Source organism: Bombus vancouverensis, chromosome 5 (assembly GCF_051014615.1).
Source record: "Bombus vancouverensis nearcticus chromosome 5, iyBomVanc1_principal, whole genome shotgun sequence".
NCBI classification, from domain to species: Eukaryota; Metazoa; Arthropoda; class Insecta; order Hymenoptera; family Apidae; genus Bombus; species Bombus vancouverensis.
This window is the reverse complement of record NC_134915.1, coordinates 16,703,643-16,728,203: the sequence shown is the minus strand read 5'-3', so window position 1 is coordinate 16,728,203 and position 24,561 is coordinate 16,703,643. Positions and strand designations below refer to the sequence as shown.

Genomic DNA, 24,561 nt, shown 5'->3' with positions numbered 1-24,561 from the left:
CTTTTTTCGCGTAGAATCACCCCCTTTCCGCTTGTACCACCAGTTACCAACCACCCTGTATATATATGCGCTATGCTGACCGCATGGCCGAAAATGCATTTAATAATTATCCGAAAAAGGAAAAGCACAACCCCATTTTCTTTTTGCGAACTTCAGTTGCTTTTATATTACATTTATATATGTATTTCACTAACACCATTTTCATTTGATCTAATTAATTTTTTTGGTTTTAAGCAATTCATATTATATTGTTATTTGTGTTATAGTATATTACGTACCTAATATAATACTATATTATTGCATTACATTATTATTTTAATCCTTTATAAATTCCATTTTTGGAATATCGCGCTATATTCCTTTATTACTTAGATCGAACGAAGGCGACGCTGGCATCTAAAGTTTCTTTCAATTTGCCTCAACAGTATGCAATTCAGTTAGCTTATGGCCCGTGGTTACGGCAAATTCGTATCCGTAGTATACACAATACATATCAGATCAGTTACAGTGAGACGTGGGTCCATATCAGTGAGCCACTCATCTATCATCGATCGTAGCGATCGATGGCGCAAATATTCAAAACGATCGGTAAACGAGCACATGGAATATTCATTCTTAATAAAAACGTTTCAAGTAAAAGTACAAAGTACAGAGAAGGGGAGGGGAAGACTATTGGATGACAGAGCAAATCAGTCTAGTCAGAAATATACAGTATACGTAGTTACGTAGCACTATTTTGAGTATCGAATATCCTATATCTAGTGATAATCTGTAATCTGTAATCCAACTGATTCATGCACATCAAGTATATTAAGAATTTTTAACTATATGTGAAAGAAACGTGTCACGGAATAGCTAGAAACTAACCTTGATTGTGTGAAAGGAAAATTAATTTATCATGTAGTAATGTACATCATAAATATCAATAACGTACGTATGATAACCTCTGTGCACTGATTGCACGATGGCTACGAGGAAACGAAGAGGCATGCACACATCGCCAGGTAGCTCTACAATGTTCGGCTCGTCACCAAGTAATTTAAGGTCGAGTCGTTTAAATTTTCGTCCGAATTCGGCTCAAGAAGACAGAGGTGGAACTCGGCCGACGGCTGCCCCAAGTTCTATAGGTCTTATACTTGTAACGATGTTTCTACACGTTTGCAAAAAGTCTCTGCTATTCGATACAAGGCTCAAGGTAGCTATATATTGCGGCGCGATATTCGTAGTATCATTAGTAGCAGATTTTATCACCATGCCAAGAACATATTTCTCGCGTCCAGATAATGCTCTCAACCAGTATTTTGTAAAGTGGGGATGGGGATGGTTACTGACCGTAACTGTTCCATGGGTTGCATTGACCGCGCACACACTTGGATGTGGTCGTAGATCAGTTTTACTTAAACACCTTGCCAGATTGGGTTTAGCCACAACTGCATGGTTATTATGGATCAAATTGTTTAATTATATCGAAACAAATTATGGCCGATGCCTTAGCACAAAGGATATACAATTACAGACAAAAACAAAATGTCTCCAATCTGGTAAATTTTGGAGTGGTTTTGATATATCCGGGCATACATTTATTCTTATATATTCAAGCTTGATTTTAGCCGAGGAAGGCTCTTCGTTAGTCGGCTGGGAGGGTATAAAGGATTTAATTATGCGCGAAGAACATTCGCGAGTTACACCAAACGAGCCCAATATCGGACCACTTCGAAATCTTTCTGATTCCGATTTGGAATTTTTAAAGAAGGCACATAAAGCGCTTACCCCTTATTTGAGAGGTCTCTTCGTTGCAATGACACTGCAACAATTACTTTGGGATACTATGTTGATATCTACAATGCTCTATTATCATATTATGATAGAAAAATTTCTTGGAGGTGTAGCCGCTATTTTAACATGGTATGTTACCTATCAATGGTGGTTTAAGTCTCCAAAAAACTCATTGCCCGCGCCCGGTGATGGTTTATTTAAGTACAATGAAACAAAAACCCATGACAATTGTTCGATCAGATCGAGACGTAGTACGCTGAATGGTACCAATAGATTTATGGGATTTCCTATCCGCCCAAGTCAGGATAATATCGACACAATTGGTACTAATAGGCAATCAGATTCGGAGATATCTGCTTCCAAGACATAAAAATGATCAAATAATTCTCTAGCTTTCACATTTATCAATAGAATTGGACATTTCTGATACGTTTATATCACCTTTTTACATATATGTAGATTGAATGTAAAAATGTAGTATCCTGAGATGCTTACATTTATTTAACATATTTCTATAATAGTTTTACCTCTTTTAATTTGTGCAGATATTTAATAGTTATAGAGTTTAAATTTATCTGATGGAAGAAAATGCTAGTAAAATGATATTCTCTGAGTCTTGTATATATAGCATTTTAATGTACATACTTTGAACCTTGGATAAATTGTATTTATTATTGGTGTGGTTTTGTCAAATTAAAGCTGCTATTTTCTTTTTAAAATAGAAACCAGTTATGTAAGTATTGTGATTTATTGTAATTTACTAATTTATATATGAAATATTAAATAAAATAATTTTTTTTACCTCCTCATGGACTGTTAAATTAATTAGGACATTGTTATGCAGTATACATAATTACTGTTATAGACATGTTTTGTGATCTTATTTTGTAATTTGTATTTACTAAACTATTGTTTGTCTTATTGATAAAATGTTTGTAATAAACCATCATATGTATTTTATTATTCAAACTTTATGTGTATTATCATTATTATATTTACATTATAAATTTGAAGAAAATTGCTGTACATTATTCTAATGGAACTTACAAGAAAGAATACTTTTCTTTAAAACAAGCTTTTATATCGCCAAATTTGTCTAATAAATTTATGTATAACAAAACCATATTTTAACCACATTTAACCATATTTTAATGATAAAGTGACAATAATGAACTTAATTTATTGTAAGATAAAAAAAGAATATAGATAATATATATAATATATATTATCTATATATATAGAATATAGATAATATATAATATATATAATTATAGAATATTTATACTGGCGCGACATTTTATTGTCGTTTAATATCACGAAATTTGTATATATTAAAAAATATTAGGTCTGCTATGATCATAGATATATTGTATATTTCAACAGAATCTTTCATTCATATACAAATAAATTACACGTTTGTTTTTATTTACGTGTATTTGGCAGTTTAAAACGATATCTTGTTTATTTTTACCCTACTTATAAGAATCACTCTGATCATTTAATTCTTAGAAACAAAGTATGGCTTGTCTTTACATAAACATTCGCGTACAGGCATATGTGTACGTGTGTACACGTACAAGCACAAATAGTTTTTAAATTTTCAATAATGAAGAAGTTATAATGACACAGTACTATATTTAACATTGTATGTTGGTTTACATGCTGATGAAAAAAAGAAGTTAAATATTGACATTGTGATTAGAAAAATTTGCGAAATTAGAAATGCTTTTGCCCTGATATGAATTTTTCATTTTATTTTCATATCGCATGTTACTTTATAGCAGCTAATTATATATATCTAAGAAATATTTGTGTCTATGTATGTATGTATACAAAATGACAAATAATGTATACTGCGTTATTAAACTTTTGATCTCTTACGCGCAATTGCATCTTCCACGGCTTTGAGTTGCTTTAATAATTCTTCTCGTCGTGAACTAGCTTTCTTTGCTGCTTTAGCTGCAGCTGCAGCAACGCTTGCTTTACTATCAATTAACGGTGGTGATTCTAAACCTCTTTTCTTTCCAGCCATTAAAGTAGATCGGTCAACTTTTTTAACTGTTGTAGTATTGTTTGGTGGCTTTAATGTAAGCTTGATTTGTTGTTTAGTACCACTAAGTTTTAAGGCATCAATACCCTTGGAATCCTTTCGCGTTACTGGTGGAGTCGAGCCTTTCCTTCGACGTGTTTCACTGGAAGAAGAGGAATAACTTGACTCGCTAGAATCAGTACTGCTACCGCTGCTTTCTGAACCTGAACTACTGTGTGATGACCTAAAAACATATTTTTTTATATTAGTAATACACATCCTGTATCTTGTTGTTTTTATCGATATAAGATCTCAAAAGTCTAAATTTTATTACAGTAATGAAATATAATTTTTATACTTTTACCTCGATCGAGATCGACTTTTAATAACTTTAGCTACTGCAGCCGCAGCTATCGCTGCTTTGTCTCTTGCCTTTTCGTGATGACGTTGATGGGAAGAAAGCGGACTCGGTGCAGGTGGATTGAGACCAGCACGTCGGTGAAGCGTACCAGTTGTAGGGGAAATAGAACCTTTAGGTGGACGAGGAGAAGGGGCGGGTGGATTCATTAACATGGCACCACGCGGAGGTGCGGCAGCTGCAACCGTTGGCGGATTAGGAGGTGGCGATGTCACCACTGCTTTCCCCTTGCCAGCACCACGGGTTCTAGAAGGAGGGGATGGTGATCGGGACCTGGATAGGGAGTCGTAAGAACTGTAGCTAGAGCGGCTTGAGCTACGGCTAGAGCTAAAAACAGCATACAGTACGTTTGTACGGATTTTTCACGTGTAAACATTAAAAAAAATTAAAAAATTGGATTATAATTTAAATAATTTTGTAATGTATGTTTAATAACATAAAAATTATAGCCTTTATATTATTTCTATAATTAAAAATAAATGTTACCTTGTGGACGTATACGAAGAACCTGAAGAATACGACTGTCTTCGTGATCGTCGAGATGATGTATTTCGACGTATCGTACTTGGAGATTTCCGGCGCATCCAAGGATCTGCCCACTCATCTCCTCTACTTCTTTCTTCTGGTGGTGGTTCTTCCTCTCGCCAAGGTTTCGTCGGTGGAATACGTTCTACTATGACTTCCCTTGATGGACGTTTATGTTTCTTCTCATATTTCTCATAATATTCTCGTTCCCTGTCGCGTTCACGCTCACGTTCTCTTTCTCTCTCTCTTTCTCTAGTATGTGGTGGTGGAGAAACAGAATGAGGTGTTCCACGAGGAATTGCGTGATAATCGATACGTTCCCTATATTCAGCAGTGACTCGAGAGTCTGCTTTATAATGTACTCTCCTTGAAAGAAAAAGCGGTATTCGAATATTTGCCTTAAAAATTTGAAAAATACATAACAAATACTTCTAATTTGCTTTTTGACTTTAATAATAAATATTACCTATAATATTCTGGTGGTGCTGCTGGTGGTGCATAATAAGTATCAGGATCATCAATATATCTTTCTGGTGTAAGCCTTGGTGGTGGTATTCTTCTAGGTGCTTCTCTAGGAGGCCATCTTTCAACAGGTGGTTCTGGACTAGCTGCTCTTACATAATATCCTGCTTCTCTATCTAATTCATCTTGTCCTAAACTTAAATTCATCTTCTTTTCTTCGAAGTCCATATCTGATTCCTTGCGTTTATTTGCTTTGCGCATCATCTGTGTAAAAAAGTAGATAAGAATAGAAATATTTCTTATAAAAATATCGTATAACATATAAAACTTCCGTTTATTTTGTAAAGCATTTTACTCAAAAGTATTTTTTCCACGGTAGTGAAACAATATGACGTGGGATTGAAATTGGAAACGAAGTGTAAGAATTGAGATTTTAAGCAATAAGAATTCAAAAGGAGGGACAGAATGGCTGAGGATGTTGGATAGAGAAAGGAAGAAGGGGACAGAGATATGCAAGAACAAGAGACAATAAGCAATAGTTTTAATTTTAGTTTAGTTTTTTGTTTAGTTTAATTTTAGTTTTCTGTAAGCTAAACCAACCAAGATCTTTCTTCAAGGCTGCTGAGTCAAAAAATGGGAAGAACTGTGAAAACAATAATTTTCTTAATATCACTTTTTTCTGAGTTCTCAATATAGTAATGTCCTTCTTACATTTATAAATTATTTTTTTTTTGTCATGGAAACTTAGTCTCAGAAGTCATAAAAATGTATTAAAGAAAATGTAAATCTTCTGTATGCTTAAAATTTAGAAATTCGTAAAAAGTACACTTGTGGTTATTCAAAATTTAGCTACAGGAAATAAGGAAGCTTACAAAAATGATGTAGTTTGTTTCAAATAGGATACCTTACGAAGTATGAAATAAAAACTTACTTCTTTAGCATGTCGTAATCCACGTTCCCATGCAGATTCAGCAGGAAGATCTTCTACTTTTGGTGTATGTGATGGTGCTCCATATCCAGGTAATGGTCGCACCATATTTGGCCTTTCAATATGCGGCCTAAATTCGTGTGGAGTAGCTGCATGTGGTGGATATGCCATTGGTCGTACCATGTCAAACATTGTATAGTTTCCCTTGTCAGTTACACCTGGATGTAAAAATCTACAACTAACTCCCCATGTGCATTGTCCTCGGTTATAAAAGCGACAAACAGGTCTTGGTTCTGTTTCTTCTGGTCGAACATCATCACCATCACTAAGTTCTCCTTCTTCTAATTCTGATTCTACTTTTTCCCCATCCTCTTCTCCCTCTTCCTTGTCATTAGCATCACCACCTTCTTTTGATTTTAATTTATCTTTATCTTTGTCTTTTCCATCTTTATCATCTTTGTCTTTACTTTCTTTAATAATTGGTCCTTCTACTTCACCTAAAAATAGTTTTTAATTTTTAACAATATTTATTTTAAATTATAATAATTTTTGAATTATTTACCTTCATCACGTTCATCTTTCCATTGACCATCAGCTTCAAAATCTAGTTGTTCGCTTTCCTCTGTTAATCCAACTGGTGCATGTTTATCTTCTTTTTCTATTTTATCATTACTCATACGTTTCTCTTCATTTTGTTGATTTTCTTTGATTATTGATTCATGTTCAATAGTACCATCAACTCCATCTATACTTTCTAGATCAGAAACATCTGATAAATCTTCACCATGTGTAATTGGAGTGGGTTTTGATTTAGTTATTGATTCAGGTTCATCTTCGATATCTCCATCTGAAATTTGTTCCCCGTCCAATTCATTAAATGAAGTTTTTGTATGTTGTGGTGGAGAATGAGGTGGAGAATGCTTTTCTGACTCTTGATCATCCATAGGAGATTCTGGACCTGATTTTGGAGAACTTCTTCCAGACATTAATGATTTTGCTGAGCTACGTCCAGACCTTGGTGATTTTGGTGAACTTTGTCTCGATTCACTATTTTTATAGGAATAAGATTTAAGGGAATTGTCTCCAGATCTTTGTGCATCTACTTCCAGTTCAAATTGTTTAGGTTCTGTATCTTCAAGATGTAAAGATTTAGAATGATGGGGACTAGATGGGCATGATCTCTCATCTTGCATAGGAGAATGAGACAAACTGCGATCAGTTCTTGGTGAATCCAAAGAATTGTTTCCTGAATGATATGATTTTGGTGAGGCAGGTGGTGATTTTGATAAACTACGAGTTGATCTTGGAGAACCCACTTCACTAGGAGATGCTAAACCAGATCTTTGAGATTTTGGAGATATTGGTGTATATCTTGGGGATTTTAAATCTCTTTCTGATATAATAGATCCAGGTGACTTCTCTCTTGAAGATATAGAACTTGCTCTAGATTTACGTCCAGATACAGATGAATGGTGTGAGAAGTTTGGTGATGCCACATTGTCAGCAGATGCAACACGATCTCTCCTTCCATCATAACCCTCCGAAGAGGAACTTTCTGAACCAGAGTCTGACATGATGAACTATTCTAACCTGTAAAAAAGTTATTCTTTTTTATAACATATACAATAATGATTTGACAAAAAATGGGACCACTGCTTAAACAAATTGTTAATTCCCCTTACTTGAGAAGTGAATTTTTTAGCCGAACCGACCAAATGTAGCACTGAAAAATCTGCATCAGTAGCATCACAGGGCTTACCTGTATCAATAAGAGCCTGTGCAGTACTTGCTCTTGAAGGCACAACGCGAGCAATCCATACTGTGTCGAACATACTTTTTATATCACGTTGATAACTTTTTTTTACTAACAACTTTTGTACTTTATACATAAACTGAACTTTTTCACATTTACAATACATACTGTTAATTTTCAGGATTTCTTGCCCGAACTTTTTATTTTACGTTTTAAACTTTCAACTCGAACACAACACAAACTAAGAAATACCGGTAAACCGCAAACCGTTTTGTACTGCACTAGAAACTATAACGAACGGACTTTCAACCTGTAAGAATGTCTTTTGGGCATGGAGAAAGAAAGAACAAAGGGAAGAGGAAAAATTTAGGAAAAGAGAAACTAAAGTATTTGTACATTTATCATCATACGTAAGTGAAACTATATAGAACAAAAGTCATTTAACTTTCTATCATGTCATTTATAGTTTATATACAAAATAATATAAATGTAATATAAATGTATAGCAGACTGTCATTAATAATAAGAAAATTAATATAATTTATAGATTTGATGATAATAATAAAGATGTTACAAATATGAGAGCGAGAAATTAATTAAAACTAAAACCATGTTTATAAACATAAATTCTTTAACTATAAAGTAATTGTCTACGAATACTATAAAATAAAAATATTTAATATTTGCAAACATACACCAAAATTCAATAGTATATCACTAATGCATTTACAGATTGAAGTAATAATATTTAAAAGCTGAATCAGAGTTTATTAACTGATGTCAATGTCATATTTTATAAACTATTATTATATAAAGCAACCACGCAGTATTAATTCATATTTATACCAATATATTTATTTTTAGAGCTTAATACATGAGAAGTCGTTTTTAAAATTTGTTTAAACTAGAATTCAAAACCATATTAAAAAACAATAAAAAGAAAATTTTGCACAACAAATCTATTACAGATTTTGGTGTTAAATGTAATACCTAGTAATTATGAATATATAATATGAAATATATATATATATGTCAGTAATATAAAATGTTTGTAATTTGTAAATTATAAATAAAATAATATTTGAAATTTAGTCCTACATCAATGCAGTAAAGCTGTACATTAATATAGAACTATATATACTGTATATAACACATATACTTTTGAATGTTTTGTGAATTATTATCATATACAAAATAATGCAGAGAATTAAGATTAATGTGCATTAAAACAAAAATTTCCAATCACATTAAAAAGGGTTTAAATTTCACAATTCTTTCATGATATGTTATTAGTTATTGACTGACTATACTGACTCCCAGTTTATTGAAAGATTTTTATGAATATTTGAGGTTAACATTGTAATATTATTAAATATTACTGCGTACCAATCTGTAGAACTTTGAACAAAAGATGTCACGGAATTTCATGTATCATTTATAAAAATATATATATATATATATTATTGTTGAGAATGTCTCATGGGACTCTTACCTTAGTCTCGTGTATGCCTGTGGGCCTTTGGAGATTTTAAGACTCCAAGGCTTAAGCTGGCCGGCGTCACTTAGATATTGCGTATTCAAGATTTCACTTCTGCTTCCGTTTTATTCTTTTTCAGATTAATTCTATTCCAAAATTAAATGTATCTGCGTCTCGAATCAATTTTGCTATCGCAAAAACTACAACAGGAGAAACATGCACAAAGGAAAATGTCCGTGAAACGTAGAAACCGAAGCCCTTCTGGGCTGTAAACCATTGATTATTCTTAAGATAGATAGTCACACCCTGAAACTACATATATATATATATATATATATATATGTATATCTTTTGTTCCTCCGCTTATTTTTAAGAATTTATAGTTGGCAACACTGATTTAACAATACGTTAGTTTTATGATTACAATCTACATTTTCGATGTTTTTAATGGCTAAAAATTGCATATTTCTCTAACAGTATAAGCTTGAAATTCTATTTACTTTAAAGAATTCCATCGATTATTAACGTATAAAATAATAGGTTGTCAGAACTTAATCAATCACATTTTAGTTTATAAATTACATCTGTTAAATTCTTCAGAAGAGAATATCGTATATTGATATTTAAAAATAGTATAGTACATATATTAAAGATACATTATTTAGTAATAATTACTTTTATTATATGCATTATTTTAGGAAACTAATGTGTTAATAACAACAAAAGAGTTTTTTAAATATCGCAGATTTATTAAACTAGAAGGTATAGCTAGGTATTGTGTATATCATTTGATCATACATAAAAGATTTAATATAGCCAAGTTATTCTTTCTGGATTAGAGCGATCTATCATTGATGTAAAATCAGTACGTTCATCCATTAACGCTTGTGTTAATTTCGTAGCAAAAGTTGGATTCGTTTTCAATTGTTGAAGTAACCAATCTACGGGAATTCTGAAATTAAAATATTTATATCGTATTAACTATATCAAAAAATTTGATTGCTCATTATTTTATTAAATTACACTTGCATCTTTCTTATTAATTGTTGATATACGGGAATAATTTAACAGAATTAAATTATTAAAACATGTATGTACCCTTGTGGAAAATAGCGTAAAAGTGTTGATAAAATTCGTTCTTGTTTATTGAGTTTTGGAACATCGATAGTACTTTGCCTTTTCCCGAAACCATATGCCGTAGACATATATTCAGGTTTAAAGCCTCGAATTACTCGTGGTCTTGCATGATGTTTTACGAAATGCGAATAATTATGATTTCTAGATGTGGCTACAACAATCCCAGTGGCGAAAGCCAATACAATAATGACACTTGCTCGCATGGTTTTCTAGTATTAAAAAAAGCTTTATTAATTATACTTGTACATTTATAAAAATTATATAATAAAATTGTTTAATTAATTCTTATTTATAGTATATTCTTATGTGAAAGAAATAAATAGATTTATATACATATATGAAGAGAAAACAATGTGTAAGAAGAGTATAAACTTTGAAAGAAAAATATTAATGTTAGCTTAATAACTATAAGTATCATTCATATGTTTCTTTTCCTTTTATTTTTTATTTTATATTAGACAACTTCATATTGCTAAATTGTAGGAAATAGTAAATTAAACATTTTTACAAGTTGAAAGTTTGTAATTTTAATTTAGTTTGATACATACAATTTTTAATAATATTAAAGAAGAATTAAAATTTGATATCAATATGATTTTGTCTTCATTCTGCAATACTTATTATGCAAATTATAGTATTACGAGAGTGATGAACTTCTTAAATTCAAGTTGATACATACCACGAGGTCATATCGTAATCATTAATCACAAATGAAACATAAAAGTTGGAATATAAATATAATTAAGAAATTATGATACTTACATACTCCATTTCTTGCTTTCTTATATTAAATGTATAATACATAGTATAATTTGAAATATCTATGTACATATATATATATATATATTTTGTAAGCGAAATGGAAATCTACTAAATAATAAATATTTAAAAATAATGTACATTGAGATAAAAAATATGGATATACAAATTAATGATTAATAAAAGGTGTGGTATAAATATAAAATATTATTTTTAATCATAACAAAAACGTAATAAACACTTTTGCCGCGTATTTTTATATCAGCACGATATTATATAAAGTTTTCAAAAATTGCAACTTAAATTTGAAGCATAAAAAGTGTAGTGTAAATATATAATATTGTTTCTAATGATAATAAGAATATAATAAACACTTTTGCTACACATTTTTGCATCAATACGATATCTGAAATCTTAAGAAATTGCAACTTAAATTTTAAGTATAAATAGACCATGTTGTAACCGCACGTATAAGCAAGAAAGACTGCGCCCGGAGTTTATCGCAGTCTCTTTTGTAGCAGGCCGTCAGCATCGCCGTTGCAGTCACCGCTGACGGCGTCAATGACGTCCTAGCCGCCCATATATCCTATCAATGATATTATTTTATTTCATTTATTTATTTAAAATATTGTATATATAATTTGAAATAATGTAAAATATAATAAAAGAAAAATAATTTTATTTTATAAGCATTTTAATGAGTATTATAATATTCTTTTAAATATTTACAGTAAATTTTCTCGTAATCTATGAGGAAGCGAAGCGGCGGTCGGCGTCTTCACGCTCTGATAACGGCCGTTTTTGCCGGCAAAAATTTCTATGTCATTCATTTTGTCATTTTTAACAATATATAAAATATGATACAACTTAAAATTGATTATATAATTACGTAATCGTGATAATGTTTGGATTGGGTTTAAAAATATTATTTTAATGTAATTTGAAACGAGGATATCGCAAAGATTGTTTGAGAAGCGCCGTATTGCCGCCGCTCGCACCGAATACCGTGTTGAGCCGCCAATGCGTACGTAAATTTCTGCTACAGATAGGGATGACGAGCAGCTATAGTTCCACATATGTATTCGTTACATGAAAATTTAATATAAAAATTTAATTTATTTGAATTTTAGAGTAAGATATACTATAGTTGAAAGCATCAGTTGATCAAATTTTGATAAATGTTGTTATTAAGAATCTTGCATATTTATTTTCATATTTTATTTTTTGAGATATAATTTATTGTAACATTTAATATCTTTACTATTAGCAACATATAAATTGCGTCATTTAAAATTTCTAATGCTGCTGACGCAATCGATGTGCTTTTATACATTTCGATGAAAAATTTAAAAAAAGAAATCGGCAATATATTGAAGCAAACATTACCCATTATTTAAAATAAAGATATCTTTGATGAAAAAAATGTATAATTTTTTATGCAGTACAACTGTATCTTTTTAGCAGAATGTGTTAAACGATTTATTGAGTACTATTACTTTATTACGCGTTTAGTACATAATATAAAAAATATTCTCAAATTTCACTCAGGAATATCAAAAGGTATCAATTTTAAACACAACAATCAGTTGTCTAGGAAATAACAGTATTTAATGATTATTGTAAATAAATAATGTATTTATTAGAAAAATAACTACATGTTTTTGTAATAGTAATAGAATTTTATTATTTTTCATTTAACAAGAACTGATACATCTATACATATATTAAAATATATGTACGTACAAAATACAGATCCATATTTAAATGTATGTACAAAATAAACGATATTTATACTTTTCATATTTCAATGTAATGCGAATTACTTTTTTAGCCACAAAATTATATTATTTATTTAGCAGTCTTTGCTTGGAAATGATCCATAATGATCATAGGAATTTCTTTAAGTATAAGTGACCGTGATATACCAGAATATCTCGTAAATAATTCTAGAATATGTAAAGTATTATATCCTTCTGATTCTCCATCACTTCCTGCTTTTATACTGCAAGGAGCAAAATGTTTTTAATATACGTAATGACGAATTTTTTCTATTAAGTACATTGTAAAAAATTAGTATACCTATCTGGAGCAACACAAGAAAGAACATATATACAAAGATATTTAACATAGCGTGTCATTGCAGAATAGGTACATTGACGTAAAATAGTTTGTACTCCAATAACAAAAACTACAGCATCAAGAGGATCTTGAGGTCTTTTACTCAAAAGACTTCCTGCAATTGTGTCGTAAAGTTATTTATTTATTTATTTATATATTATAATTACTTATATGTATATATCATTATTTTTTAAAATTTATATATATACTTATATTTAAATTACCTGTATTTTTACAATATTGTAATTTGGATAATTGTAATACAGTAAGTAAAAACATAATAAGTGCAATATTATTTATATTTGGAGATTTAATATAAATATTATTATGGGGATTGCTTATACCAGCCCAATCTAATCTGATACTAAGCTCGCGTAATAGTTCATTCTTCTCGGTTTCAGTTTGTTCATTGCTATTTTGTTTATCAATTTCAAATAATATAGCTCTGAAAGCCGTAAAAATATAAGAAATAAGGAGATTAATATGAACAGGAAATACTTTTTTAATATTTATACATACGTGTTTAATGTTTGCAATGCCGCTTCCATATGCTTTGCTTCAAATTTACAAGCTGTGTTTAATTCATACGTTATTTTTTTCTTAAGAAGTTGATAATGTCCGACTTTCAATACACAGTCAAGTAATTGTGGACAAAATTTACTTGTTTGAGCAGTAATGGAACTGTGAAATTTTGACATGTTACCTAAATACACATATTTGATAAAATAAATGTTCACAAATTACTATAGATATATAAATAACAATCATTATTCAATAACATTACCTTTAGGGCCATCCACAGAATTCAATATTGCATCAAAATAATCAATTGTAGATGACCATACTTTATTGCGAATATTTTTTTCTATAAGGTGTATCATACTGTTTAATTCAGTAATAATGTAAAAGGAAATAAGTTTATCAAGACCAGTTAAACCGGGTGTGCCAATTGCTTCTAATGTTCTTGAAAAAATTTTATAATTTAATACTTCCGTTTGTGTTTTGAGATCATACCAGGCAAGAGAATGTTCAATATATACAGTTGTTCTAAAAATATGAATGTAAAAATTATTGATTAATGACAATACAATAGAATATATAGAATAATATAATATATTAATTATGTTATATCTATATATTAAGTTTAGAAAAGCAATTAATATGAAAATGTAAACGATACAAAATAGTAGAAGACATAGTAAAGTAGTACAAAAAATAAATTTACATATAATATATAAATATAAAAAAATATTTACCTAGGATCTGTAATTCGAAGTAATTCACGAGCAAGTCTACCAATGAAGGTTGCAGAATTATTGTCTGAAACGGAAACGTGTCTTTCGTCTTGAAAGTACCTCCATGATCTTCCCGAAGTCCAAGAAGAACCTGTACATTCTTCTTCTACTGCATTATTTATGATATATGTTATCTGTGGATCATAAAAAGTCATGTATAAATATATATTAATATAAATAAATGTGCACAAATCAAATATTCATGAATTTACAAACTTCTTCATGCCATATTTTTAAGCTATTAATATTTATGTAATCTTGAATATACTGAAACGATTTACGGTAGCCATCTATTATTGCTGTTAAATTATGCAGTTTTTGTAACAATGATATCTGGAATGACACGTCATTAATAACAACTTCTAATAAAATATCTTCACAATAAACACATTGCAATAAAAACTTACTTTTGATTTTGGTTCAAAAATAAGACCATTATCTAAAGCTAGAGTTACTTTTTTTACAAGTTCTTGTCGTATACCATCTTCTAAAAGGCGATGTGAATCAACTCTTAATACACCTAATGGAACACTTCTTAAAGACAACACCCCCTTTGTAAATACTGATACAGCATATGTTAATTTAGCCATCTAAAATAATTTGTTATTATTATATGATGACTTAAAAATATGAGTTTATTTTAAATCTTGACTGAACTAAATAAAACAAGGAAGTTAAAAATGTATACATACCTTTAATCTATCATCTAATTGTGCATAATCTTTCAATTTGTCTTTTGGCAGTTTAGTAGGAATTTCTTTAAAGGCATTGGTTTCAAGATGTACTATTTCAGCAAGTAAACCAAATACAGTTTCAGGTATTATTTGCAGGACACGCCTTGCATATTTTTCTAGTTCTCTGCTGTAGTACTGTGATACTGATGATAAATCTGCACTGTGTGCTTGATTTACTCTTAATAAAGGAGTTTCTAAAGCTGAAGCCATCTGGAAATAAATTAGCTACAGTAGAAGAAATGTTGATTATTATAAATAAAAGTTAATTTTTTAAATCATATATGAAGCTTACTTTCAAAAAAAGTGCTTTTAATTTTATTACAGTAGGAGGGCTTTCTTTTATACTAGCTTGCATTGTATCAATAAATGATTCCATTATATTCCATGCATAACAACAATCTGTCACTATATTTAAACTTATCATAGTATCTTCCGTTATGCTTCCTGTGCGCAACATGTTATGCAATATTTCTCGTGTATCAGCTAAATACTGTGATATATGTAAATTGTTTTCCAATTGATGAAATTCTGAAATTATTATTGAAATTAAAATTAATATTTTATTATGAATCAATATCATAATAAAGAGTTAAGCTAATTATAATTTCTTCTATTTTATTCACGAGCAAGTCTACCAATGAAAGTTGCAGAATTATTTTCTGAAATGGAAACATGTCTTTCGTCTTGAAAGTACCTCAATGATCTTTTCAAAGTCCAGGAAGAACCTGTACATTCTTCTTCTACTGCATTATTTATGATATATGTTATCTGTAAGTAAATTATATTTACCTTGCACTTCTTCTAATGCCTGTAATAATTGCACTATTTTTCTTCCATCCTCTTGTTGCAATGAATCAATATGTTTACTGATCTCCATAAACCAAGTATGCAAATTTTGATTTCTTTCAATACCATCAAGTGATTTATTACCACCAAATATTTGAGCAAGATCTGTTATACGTTCAACACATGTTCCTTTATCCCTAATCCATTTAGTTTCTTTGCCAAATAACAACTAAAAATTGAAAAGAAAGTTAATGAAACTTTTCCTAAATTTTTCATATAATTATACAATGTATGAAATGTCAATCATACGTCTTTATATAATTGTTTAACACCTTGCTCAATTTGAGCAGTACTTAATAACAATTGCAGATAATCAGATGTAGTATATTTGCTTTCAGTCACTACTAATTGTCTAAGCATGCGTGAACGTTTTGAATCTTCTAATGATATAGTTGACGTTGCAGTATGTAAAAGTATCCAGTGTAATACTACATTACACTCCCTTACTAATTTTACCAGAGAACCTATTGCACTCTCGTCTAAAGTCACTGCTAATTGCACTTCCTCCGTTTCACATATTAATTTCTAAAATAAATTTTTACCATAATGAATAATATATATATATATAATATTAAAACAAGAATAAAATAAGGTAAAATATTTTAAATTATTATTTTAAAGTCAAGTATTTGGGGAACGCTTTACCATTAAAAATAAAAAATGTAGTTACCTTCATTTTTTGACCATAGTTTTGTGCAATTACTTTTACATTTGATGATTCCAAAGTATTATTAAGTGCTGTTCTTGCTGCTTTGTATGGTAACCACCAATCACATAAATTTATTACTATTCCCATATAAATACTGATCACCCAGTTATCAGGGAAAAATCTGTCTACTGTTTCCCTCATTATAGCTGTATGAGTATGTAATATGGATGGTTTAAATGATAAAATTATAACTAACATTGATGCTTGATTAGAGAGAGCAGTACTACGGTGTTCTGGATGTGGAAAAGCAAGACTTTGATTGTATATCTCGTCAGAACGCAAGCGTCCAATAATATGTTCAATTAAGGAATCATTTAGTGGCACTCTTCTGCAAAATCAATTTTTTATAAAACAGATATAGATTCATTATAAAATGAAAAAATTGTAAGAACTTACTTAAAATATTCTTCAGGATAATTTGCAGGTCGTTTATTAGAAATTTTAGAAAATCCTGTTGATCGTAATAACATACATATGTCATCTACTCTTGTAGAGGATGAACGTTGAGCATTATATCGATAATAAGAAACAAGTAATCTTTCTCTTATACATCCTTCAAAATGATAATCCACCAAAAGCAACATAACACCATATAAATATACTGCTTCACACTATTAACATAAATATGATTATTACCTTTCTTTTAGGTAAATGCAATACATCAAAAGTTTTATTATAAAAATAGTACAACCATATAACAAACATTTGTAATGTTTTATAAAATTTTATAAAAATAAAAAGCTAATAAAAGCAATTTAATATTTAATATAGGACAATACTTAATATATTTCTAAGATATAATTTAAAATACAATTTAATATCATAATTGCAAGAAGAATAAATATAACTTTAAAATTTAATCATTTAATTTAAACTTAATGAATATCAAAAAATAATATAATTTAGGATATCTTTAATTATAAAACAGATATTTATAAATTATAGAAATACCATTAATTGTCTTCCTTCTTCGTTGAGCATAATAGTATCTATAGACTGATGAATATACATTCCATCTCCTAACTCATCTACATAGAGATTTAGATCTGTTACATATTTGTGCATGCTTTCAAAGGCTAAATAAAATCTTGAAATTATATCAGAAAAATTACTTCGTAATTCTTCATCTGTCTCTTGAAGTATCTAAAGAGAATAATTGTTAGAACAATTAAAGTAATTTTAGATAAAGAAATCTAAGAAAATATTAGATTTTATTATAAATTTAAAATAAATGTTAAAAACTATTTGAGTTCATTTATATAATTTTATCATTTCCTGTGTACTTACTGGGTCATTTTCTATTTTTTGCTCATATGTACTAGCAGATTTAAAATATACAAAATCAATTATAATAGATCCATACTTTTGTACAATTTGTTTTGAGTCCAAGCTGTAAAGTAAGAGAAAATTAACGTGCTTGTATAATATATTTATAATACAATTTATACAATATATTATAAGTAATATTTAAGAATTATTAAAATATAATAATTCGGCTAATAATCGTATTTCTATTAATAACACAGCATTTATATAAAATATTTAATAGAATATAAATAACCTAAATACAGGTGGCACATAGTCCTTTAATCTCATTAATTCTGCTATAATAGCATTTCCACGAGATACTAATCGTAATAAATTTTGCCCACAAATATTATTAGATGCCAAGAAGTCACCCATTTTGTATTTATTTATTTTATTAAAAGCAGCTGATAATACATGGGCATCGTTCTAGCAACAAACGTCAACAATTTCATCGATGTGAAAAGATCGAAGGAAACTGTCAAATTGATCGTTTGGTTAATTTCGATAGTTAATCAAAACATACGTGAAACACGAAAAAGACTAATATCAATAATGGTATAAGTTTTTCAATATTTTCCAAAAGCTATATTAATGATATATATTTTGTAAATTTAAGAAATGTCGATTAATATGATATACTGTAAATAATAACTGTGATTTAAAATATGTAAAGATAAAATATGTTTTATTAGATATGAAACATCATTTAATATACTGAAATAACATAAAATTAAGAATTAATAATAATAGTAATAATAATAATAATCTCTTATCGGCTTTCGCTTATTATGCGACCTTATTTCGGTGGGTACAGCGATTTTTCTTATTTCCTATATTCTAATCATTTTTAAGTCTATTTATTTAACCAAAATGTTCTTATTTTTAGCATTCATGATTAAGATTGATTAATGCGCTAATGTACGTGAATATTATATATTTTCAAAATATGAAATTTTATATAATATATAATAATTTTTCTTTTTTATAATTTTATTTGAAGATAGATAATCAAAAAAAATTTTTTACGAAGTATTTAAAATATTATTTTTTGTATCATTGTATAGTCAAGCTTTTATTTTATATTATATCTTTTCTGTATATTTAAATTCAGTATTATACTTATTTTACCCATTATGATTTATTATTGAAATAATACACTATATTATTTCGTATTTCAGAATTAGATAATGATGTTTTATGTTTTTACAATTACAAATTACATGTAATCATATGAATGAAATGTTTTCTTTGTAATAGCAGGTAATATATGACGTACGGTAACATAACCAAAAGATATACTAATGTCTACGTTCTACATATTAAATTAATTTTATTTCATAAAATAAATGTAATTCAAATATGAAATGAAATGAAAGTGATATAGATCATAAATAATTATAGGTATAATAATATGACAATGCTGTTGAATATTTTATTTCATAGAAATGCAACAAATTCTCTTTGTAAGTTACAATTTGTTTATCAATCATTGGTAAGAAATACTAAATATAGGAATCCTATGCTTTATAAATCTCTCCACTCTTCGTCCAAATGTACATTTAGAATAAAAAGTATAAGGTAATATAACACTTTTTTATAATTTATATTTATACTTATATAAAAAATGCAATTTTATGAAAATTAATTTCTTTTTTGTAAAATACCTAAATAATATTTTATTTAATTATTTTATAGAGAATGTAAGAAACAAATATATAACGATTTGAAAGACGTAAATACAAATGTGCAAAATAATGTAATATTATATAAGAATAAAGACACTTATGATTTCATAGTAGTGAAACTACTTTTCTATGGGTGGATTTTTTGTAATACATTAATAGCAGTGGCAACTTATAATTCAAAATATATAACAACATGGTGTAAGGATATATCTTGGGCAGAGTACATAAAAATAAATGGAGCATCTTTCATGTACTTTGCATATTCTATAATAATAGGTAATGTATATAAATAATATAAAATAATTATATTTCATGCTTATATTCATTGGTAAAATCTAATAAATAATAAACATATGTTAGATAAAATAAATCAAATATAAAATAATACATAATATGTTAAAAATTTATTTTCACGCATGTATTTTCATGTTTAGGACCTCCTGCCAGTATAGTACTATATTTGTTTAATCGAAGATTTGTAAAGTACATTATTTTACATAAAGGTGGCAAAGATGTATCTATAATCACTAATCATTTATTTAAAAGATATGATAGCATTACACTTCCTCTTGAAAAGGTATGTATTTTTATTTAAATTTAATTTAATTTTATTTTAATTTAATAACAATAACAATAACAAAAGTCATTTTTATCTTACTTTGAAGTATATATTTTTGTAGTTGAATAAAATATTTTGTAGTTTCATTGAAACAAACTAAACATAATATTGTTTTTAATATATCTACTAACTAAAAATATTTAATGTAATAATTAAAATAAGTTAATAATTAATTTAAAATAATGAGTAATTAATTATGTGTCCCCATAAGGTTAAAGTTACATTAGCAAGGCAGGAAATGAAATCTTATTTGCCAATGAAGATTCAAGGCAGAAGATTCTATTTCATTCTCGATGGTCAAGGAGAATTTTTAAATGAAAAATTATTTGACTGTACAGTTGGAAGTACAAGACGTTGGTAGATGTATTTTATGAGTTAAATAAATTATTATAAATAATTTAGAGATGTAATACAACTACTTAATATGTTTTTTATTTTTATTATTGCATGCAAGATAGAAATATTGCTGGATTATGCATATGAAGATAAGTTATAAAAATAAAATATACTCATTACAAAATAAAATATATAATATATATGTATAAAATAAATAATACTTACTATTTTATACAAAATATAGTTTCATAAACTAGATTTTAAATATGTTAGTACAATTAATGTATATATGTAATATATGTAATATATACATTTCTTATGTCTTGAAATCAATTCATATGTAAGTTATGTATAGATTACTATAAACACATTGGATATATTCACATTTACATGAAGTAGATGTTTTTTCTCTTTAATATCTTTGCCGATCATAATATTTATGTGAATACTTGCTCAAACGATCACTGTATCCATCATCATGATATTTATCCTCTGCCTTATAATATACTTCAGGTGCTGAACCTACATGTCCTTGCCAATATCGTGTCCAATAAAGATCCTCTGGATTGATATCATGTGGATGTTTAGCATTTCGAAATACGTGTACGCAGTATATGAGGCTTCCTATCAATGTTAGGAATCCGAAAACAAGAAAAACTATTCCCAAAATCCTAAAACAATTCCAAAATATTAATTTTAAGAAATCTTAAAAAATAAATTCCTTTATATGCAATATTTTTATGAAATTAAGTTATAATATAAATTATTAAAATTTATAATATTGTTCTGCATAAAATTGAAGAGAAACTAGGAAAATTATATAATTCCTTTTAAACATATACTTACCAAACTATTAATGGTTGAAAAAATTGAATCACTATAACAAAGCCTAATGCAACAAGAATTAAACCAAGATTAAGAAGTAACATAAGACAGCAAACTCCTTTGGTATTTGGGCAAAAAGGATTAGGTGTCGACATGGTTTCTATAATAATACCATCTTTTCTAGATGTGTGAGATTTTACTGATTTTGCAGAACCATAACTACAATGACTGGGTGCTCGATGTCCTAATCTTGAACTTGGTGTTAGACTGTGATGCGATACATGGCTATTGATTAAATAATAATGCAGTTTATGATACAATCATATACATATAAAACATATTATATTTTATTATATTTACAACCTTATATCTGAAGTTGCCCTATATGCAGCACTTGTAACATATATATCTGAACTATTGTCACATATGCTACCATGTGAAATACTTTTACTAAGAGGATGAAGACTATGTCTTGAAGATCCAGATAATATTGAACCACGACTATTGTGTATATTTCGTGATTGTCTTCCTTCTTCTTTTTCATATTTGTCTGAATGATCTTTTTTCATTGATTTCATCTATTAAATTTAAGTACATATATAATAAATAATAGATCTCTTGAATGTTCTATTATAGTAGTAAGTAGTATTATAAGGTAACATATTGTATTATACATACACTATTTATTTAATACATATTTTTATGTACAATGCAAATTTTCATAATTACTAACATATTAATTATAGTACATATGTTTATAATTGTACATAAAAGTTATAAATTACCATTGTAGCATGGTCAGTAGACACAATATATTCAGATACTGTACGATCTGATGGTGCACGATGATTATCATCTCCATCTGTTAAATATTCTCTATTTATATTATTGTGATATCCTAGATATCTTGAATTATTTGTCATTATGATACTTAAATTTTTATAATTTATCTAAAAAGTATAAGAAACTTTACAGATAATTTAAACCAGTACCTTGCCATTAATAAACATAAACGATGAGAAATTATAATAATTAAAATTAATTTTGTTGTTCAAAAAAAAAAAAAAAAGAAGGAAGGCAGAAAGATATGTTATAAATTTTAAATAATTACATAATATTTAGATAACAGAATTAAATATTATATATTCTTGATTTGAGCATGACTTACTTAATAAATAGTGAATGATATTTTTATGTGATATCACAAATTTCAAAGGACAATCTTGATTTTATATTTAGATATTTTTAGTATTACCTGTAAAAATTATTATGTAGTAATAAATGCTATTAAGAACTTCTCTAATAATGCAATATTATGTTATGTATGCATTTTTCATTATTTATTAGTATTTATCATGGGTCAGGGATAATATATTAAAAATAAGTAAATTAATATTTGATATGATGAATAAATGTGCATTGCATTTCCTCTAAATGATGTGAGGGCAACAAAGTAGGAATGGCAAATTGCAAATGAATTGCAAAACACGTAATCATCATAGAATCTTTTAATTGTATGGTGTATGTGACAACACATTTGTCGCGGTAGTAAACTCCTAATTTAGTAACGTGATGTCATTTGACAAGGTCATATGCATCTTCAATCGATAATGTGATCATTTAAAATGCAATTTTCATTTTTTATTTGAATATTTTCTATTCTTTAATTTACAATTTTTGTTGGGACATGTATTTATATTTTGTGGTCCAATATACTTAAATTTTCTTTATATGGTAAAAATTTAAGAGAGATTAATTAAATCGATAAAATTCAAAATTAAAGGTGAAATGAGATAAATATATATAATTTATTATGCCCTTTTTATTACATTAAGCAATGTTAATTTTTTCCTTTTATTTCATTGTTCAATAAAAATATGTTTTCGTACACTATGAAAATTTCGAAGGATAACATTGAAAGATTTACCTGCGCAAGCGCCATAAATCGTGTCAACTTAAGACCAAATACATGTTATTTTTTAATTTATGTTTATTTTTATTGATTTACTTAATGCACTACAAAAATCAAATTTGTATCTGATTGGAAAACATATGTATAGAAAAGTAATATAGAAATTGTTGTATAATTATGTACCTAGATAGGCCAGATATCAAGATTGATCTTTATAAACATCATACCTGAAACACTCATGTCGAAGAGATTTGTCGAAAGCAAATTTTAGGTGTAAACTCGAGATTTACGGATTTCATATAATTATTATGTGTTTAATTATTAATTCTTGTCTATGTAGAGATGTCTTTTTTCAGGAAATATTGGTCAAACATAAAATAATATTGATACATCATGGATGTTTGATTTTAGAAATATTAGTATTAACGGTACCATTTGGTACATTAGTGCACTTTTCTGTAACAAAACACTGTAACAAAACATTTAAATGTTAAAATACACCAAGATTTTGCTTCAACAACACTGATTTATTTACGTTTAAATGGATACAGGTAGAATATAACTGCACGTATCTAAGACTTTCACGTTAGTGTGAAGATCTCGAGCGAAAGGTGTATTTATTACACCTTGGTAGATGAAAACACTTCGTGACGCCTTTAAAAGGCAAGGCGAAAAGCTGCATTGTTCTTTTCCAGTACAATTCTTTAAGAGGTCTTCCGTGGTTAGAAATTTCGAAAAATTCGATTGTTGGATTTTGATATTTTCTTTAAGTAAATATACAGTGGCTGGCAAAAGTACTCGTACACTCACCATAAAAAATTTCTATACATATATTGTGCGTATTATATAAAACATTTTGAAATTTCATTAGCATCACAATGAGACGCCACTGCTATGATTATACTGGAGA

General features: G+C 28.2%; 6 protein-coding genes across 13 annotated transcripts; 2 read left to right on the top strand and 4 right to left on the bottom strand.

Moving 5' to 3' along the window:
- Positions 1–471: 471 nt before the first annotated feature.
- Fitm (acyl-coenzyme A diphosphatase Fitm) lies at positions 472–2,867 on the top strand. Its single transcript, XM_033337300.2, has one exon. It carries the CDS (start codon positions 965–967, stop codon positions 2,144–2,146), a length of 1,182 nt encoding a protein of 393 aa, XP_033193191.1. The 5' UTR covers positions 472–964; the 3' UTR covers positions 2,147–2,867.
- A 260-nt stretch (positions 2,868–3,127) lies between these two features.
- Positions 3,128–9,642, bottom strand: LOC117158454 (uncharacterized). Of its 5 annotated transcripts, none has more exons than XM_076619001.1 (8): positions 9,384–9,642; positions 7,898–8,213; positions 6,701–7,728; positions 6,142–6,635; positions 5,215–5,474; positions 4,710–5,114; positions 4,170–4,550; positions 3,128–4,049 (listed from the first exon to the last, which is right to left on the bottom strand). In XM_076619001.1, the coding sequence occupies exons 3-8, from the start codon at positions 7,710–7,712 to the stop codon at positions 3,638–3,640; spliced, it is 2,964 nt and encodes a 987-aa protein (XP_076475116.1). In that variant the 5' UTR covers positions 7,713–7,728; positions 7,898–8,213; positions 9,384–9,642; the 3' UTR covers positions 3,128–3,637. The 5 variants fall into 5 exon arrangements, with proteins under 5 accessions (XP_076475116.1, XP_033193234.1, XP_076475115.1 ...); XM_033337343.2 differs by having other exon boundaries at positions 7,821–8,201; XM_076619000.1 differs by having other exon boundaries at positions 7,898–8,201.
- A 443-nt stretch (positions 9,643–10,085) lies between these two features.
- LOC117158577 (allatotropin) lies at positions 10,086–11,747 on the bottom strand. 2 transcript variants are annotated; one of them, XM_076618481.1, is made up of 3 exons: positions 11,639–11,747; positions 10,467–10,714; positions 10,086–10,320 (listed from the first exon to the last, which is right to left on the bottom strand). In XM_076618481.1, the coding sequence occupies exons 1-3, from the start codon at positions 11,717–11,719 to the stop codon at positions 10,176–10,178; spliced, it is 474 nt and encodes a 157-aa protein (XP_076474596.1). In that variant the 5' UTR covers positions 11,720–11,747; the 3' UTR covers positions 10,086–10,175. The 2 variants fall into 2 exon arrangements, with proteins under 2 accessions (XP_076474596.1, XP_033193530.2); XM_033337639.2 differs by lacking the exon at positions 11,639–11,747 and adding an exon at positions 11,268–11,447 and having other exon boundaries at positions 10,088–10,320.
- A 1,184-nt stretch (positions 11,748–12,931) lies between these two features.
- On the bottom strand, positions 12,932–18,811 carry Strump (WASH complex subunit strump). Its single transcript, XM_033337278.2, has 17 exons — positions 18,528–18,811; positions 18,254–18,356; positions 17,918–18,109; positions 17,363–17,577; positions 16,928–17,294; positions 16,507–16,782; positions 16,201–16,426; positions 15,704–15,939; positions 15,370–15,621; positions 15,085–15,267; positions 14,894–15,010; positions 14,639–14,811; positions 14,167–14,429; positions 13,902–14,085; positions 13,607–13,827; positions 13,344–13,497; positions 12,932–13,266 (listed from the first exon to the last, which is right to left on the bottom strand). Exons 1-17 carry the CDS (start codon positions 18,647–18,649, stop codon positions 13,113–13,115), a joined length of 3,438 nt encoding a protein of 1,145 aa, XP_033193169.1. The 5' UTR covers positions 18,650–18,811; the 3' UTR covers positions 12,932–13,112.
- Positions 18,812–19,368: 557 nt separating this feature from the next.
- LOC117158418 (uncharacterized) lies at positions 19,369–20,975 on the top strand. Its single transcript, XM_076618464.1, has 5 exons — positions 19,369–19,534; positions 19,676–19,852; positions 19,970–20,235; positions 20,394–20,536; positions 20,790–20,975. Exons 1-5 carry the CDS (start codon positions 19,509–19,511, stop codon positions 20,937–20,939), a joined length of 762 nt encoding a protein of 253 aa, XP_076474579.1. The 5' UTR covers positions 19,369–19,508; the 3' UTR covers positions 20,940–20,975.
- LOC117158417 (uncharacterized) lies at positions 20,825–24,465 on the bottom strand. Of its 3 annotated transcripts, none has more exons than XM_076618462.1 (7): positions 24,187–24,465; positions 23,879–24,120; positions 22,908–22,994; positions 22,525–22,689; positions 22,103–22,317; positions 21,761–22,024; positions 20,825–21,585 (listed from the first exon to the last, which is right to left on the bottom strand). In XM_076618462.1, the coding sequence occupies exons 4-7, from the start codon at positions 22,660–22,662 to the stop codon at positions 21,327–21,329; spliced, it is 876 nt and encodes a 291-aa protein (XP_076474577.1). In that variant the 5' UTR covers positions 22,663–22,689; positions 22,908–22,994; positions 23,879–24,120; positions 24,187–24,465; the 3' UTR covers positions 20,825–21,326. The 3 variants fall into 3 exon arrangements, with proteins under 3 accessions (XP_076474577.1, XP_076474578.1, XP_033193172.2); XM_076618463.1 differs by having other exon boundaries at positions 23,879–24,107; XM_033337281.2 differs by having other exon boundaries at positions 23,879–24,465.
- Between the last annotated feature and the right edge of the window lie 96 nt (positions 24,466–24,561).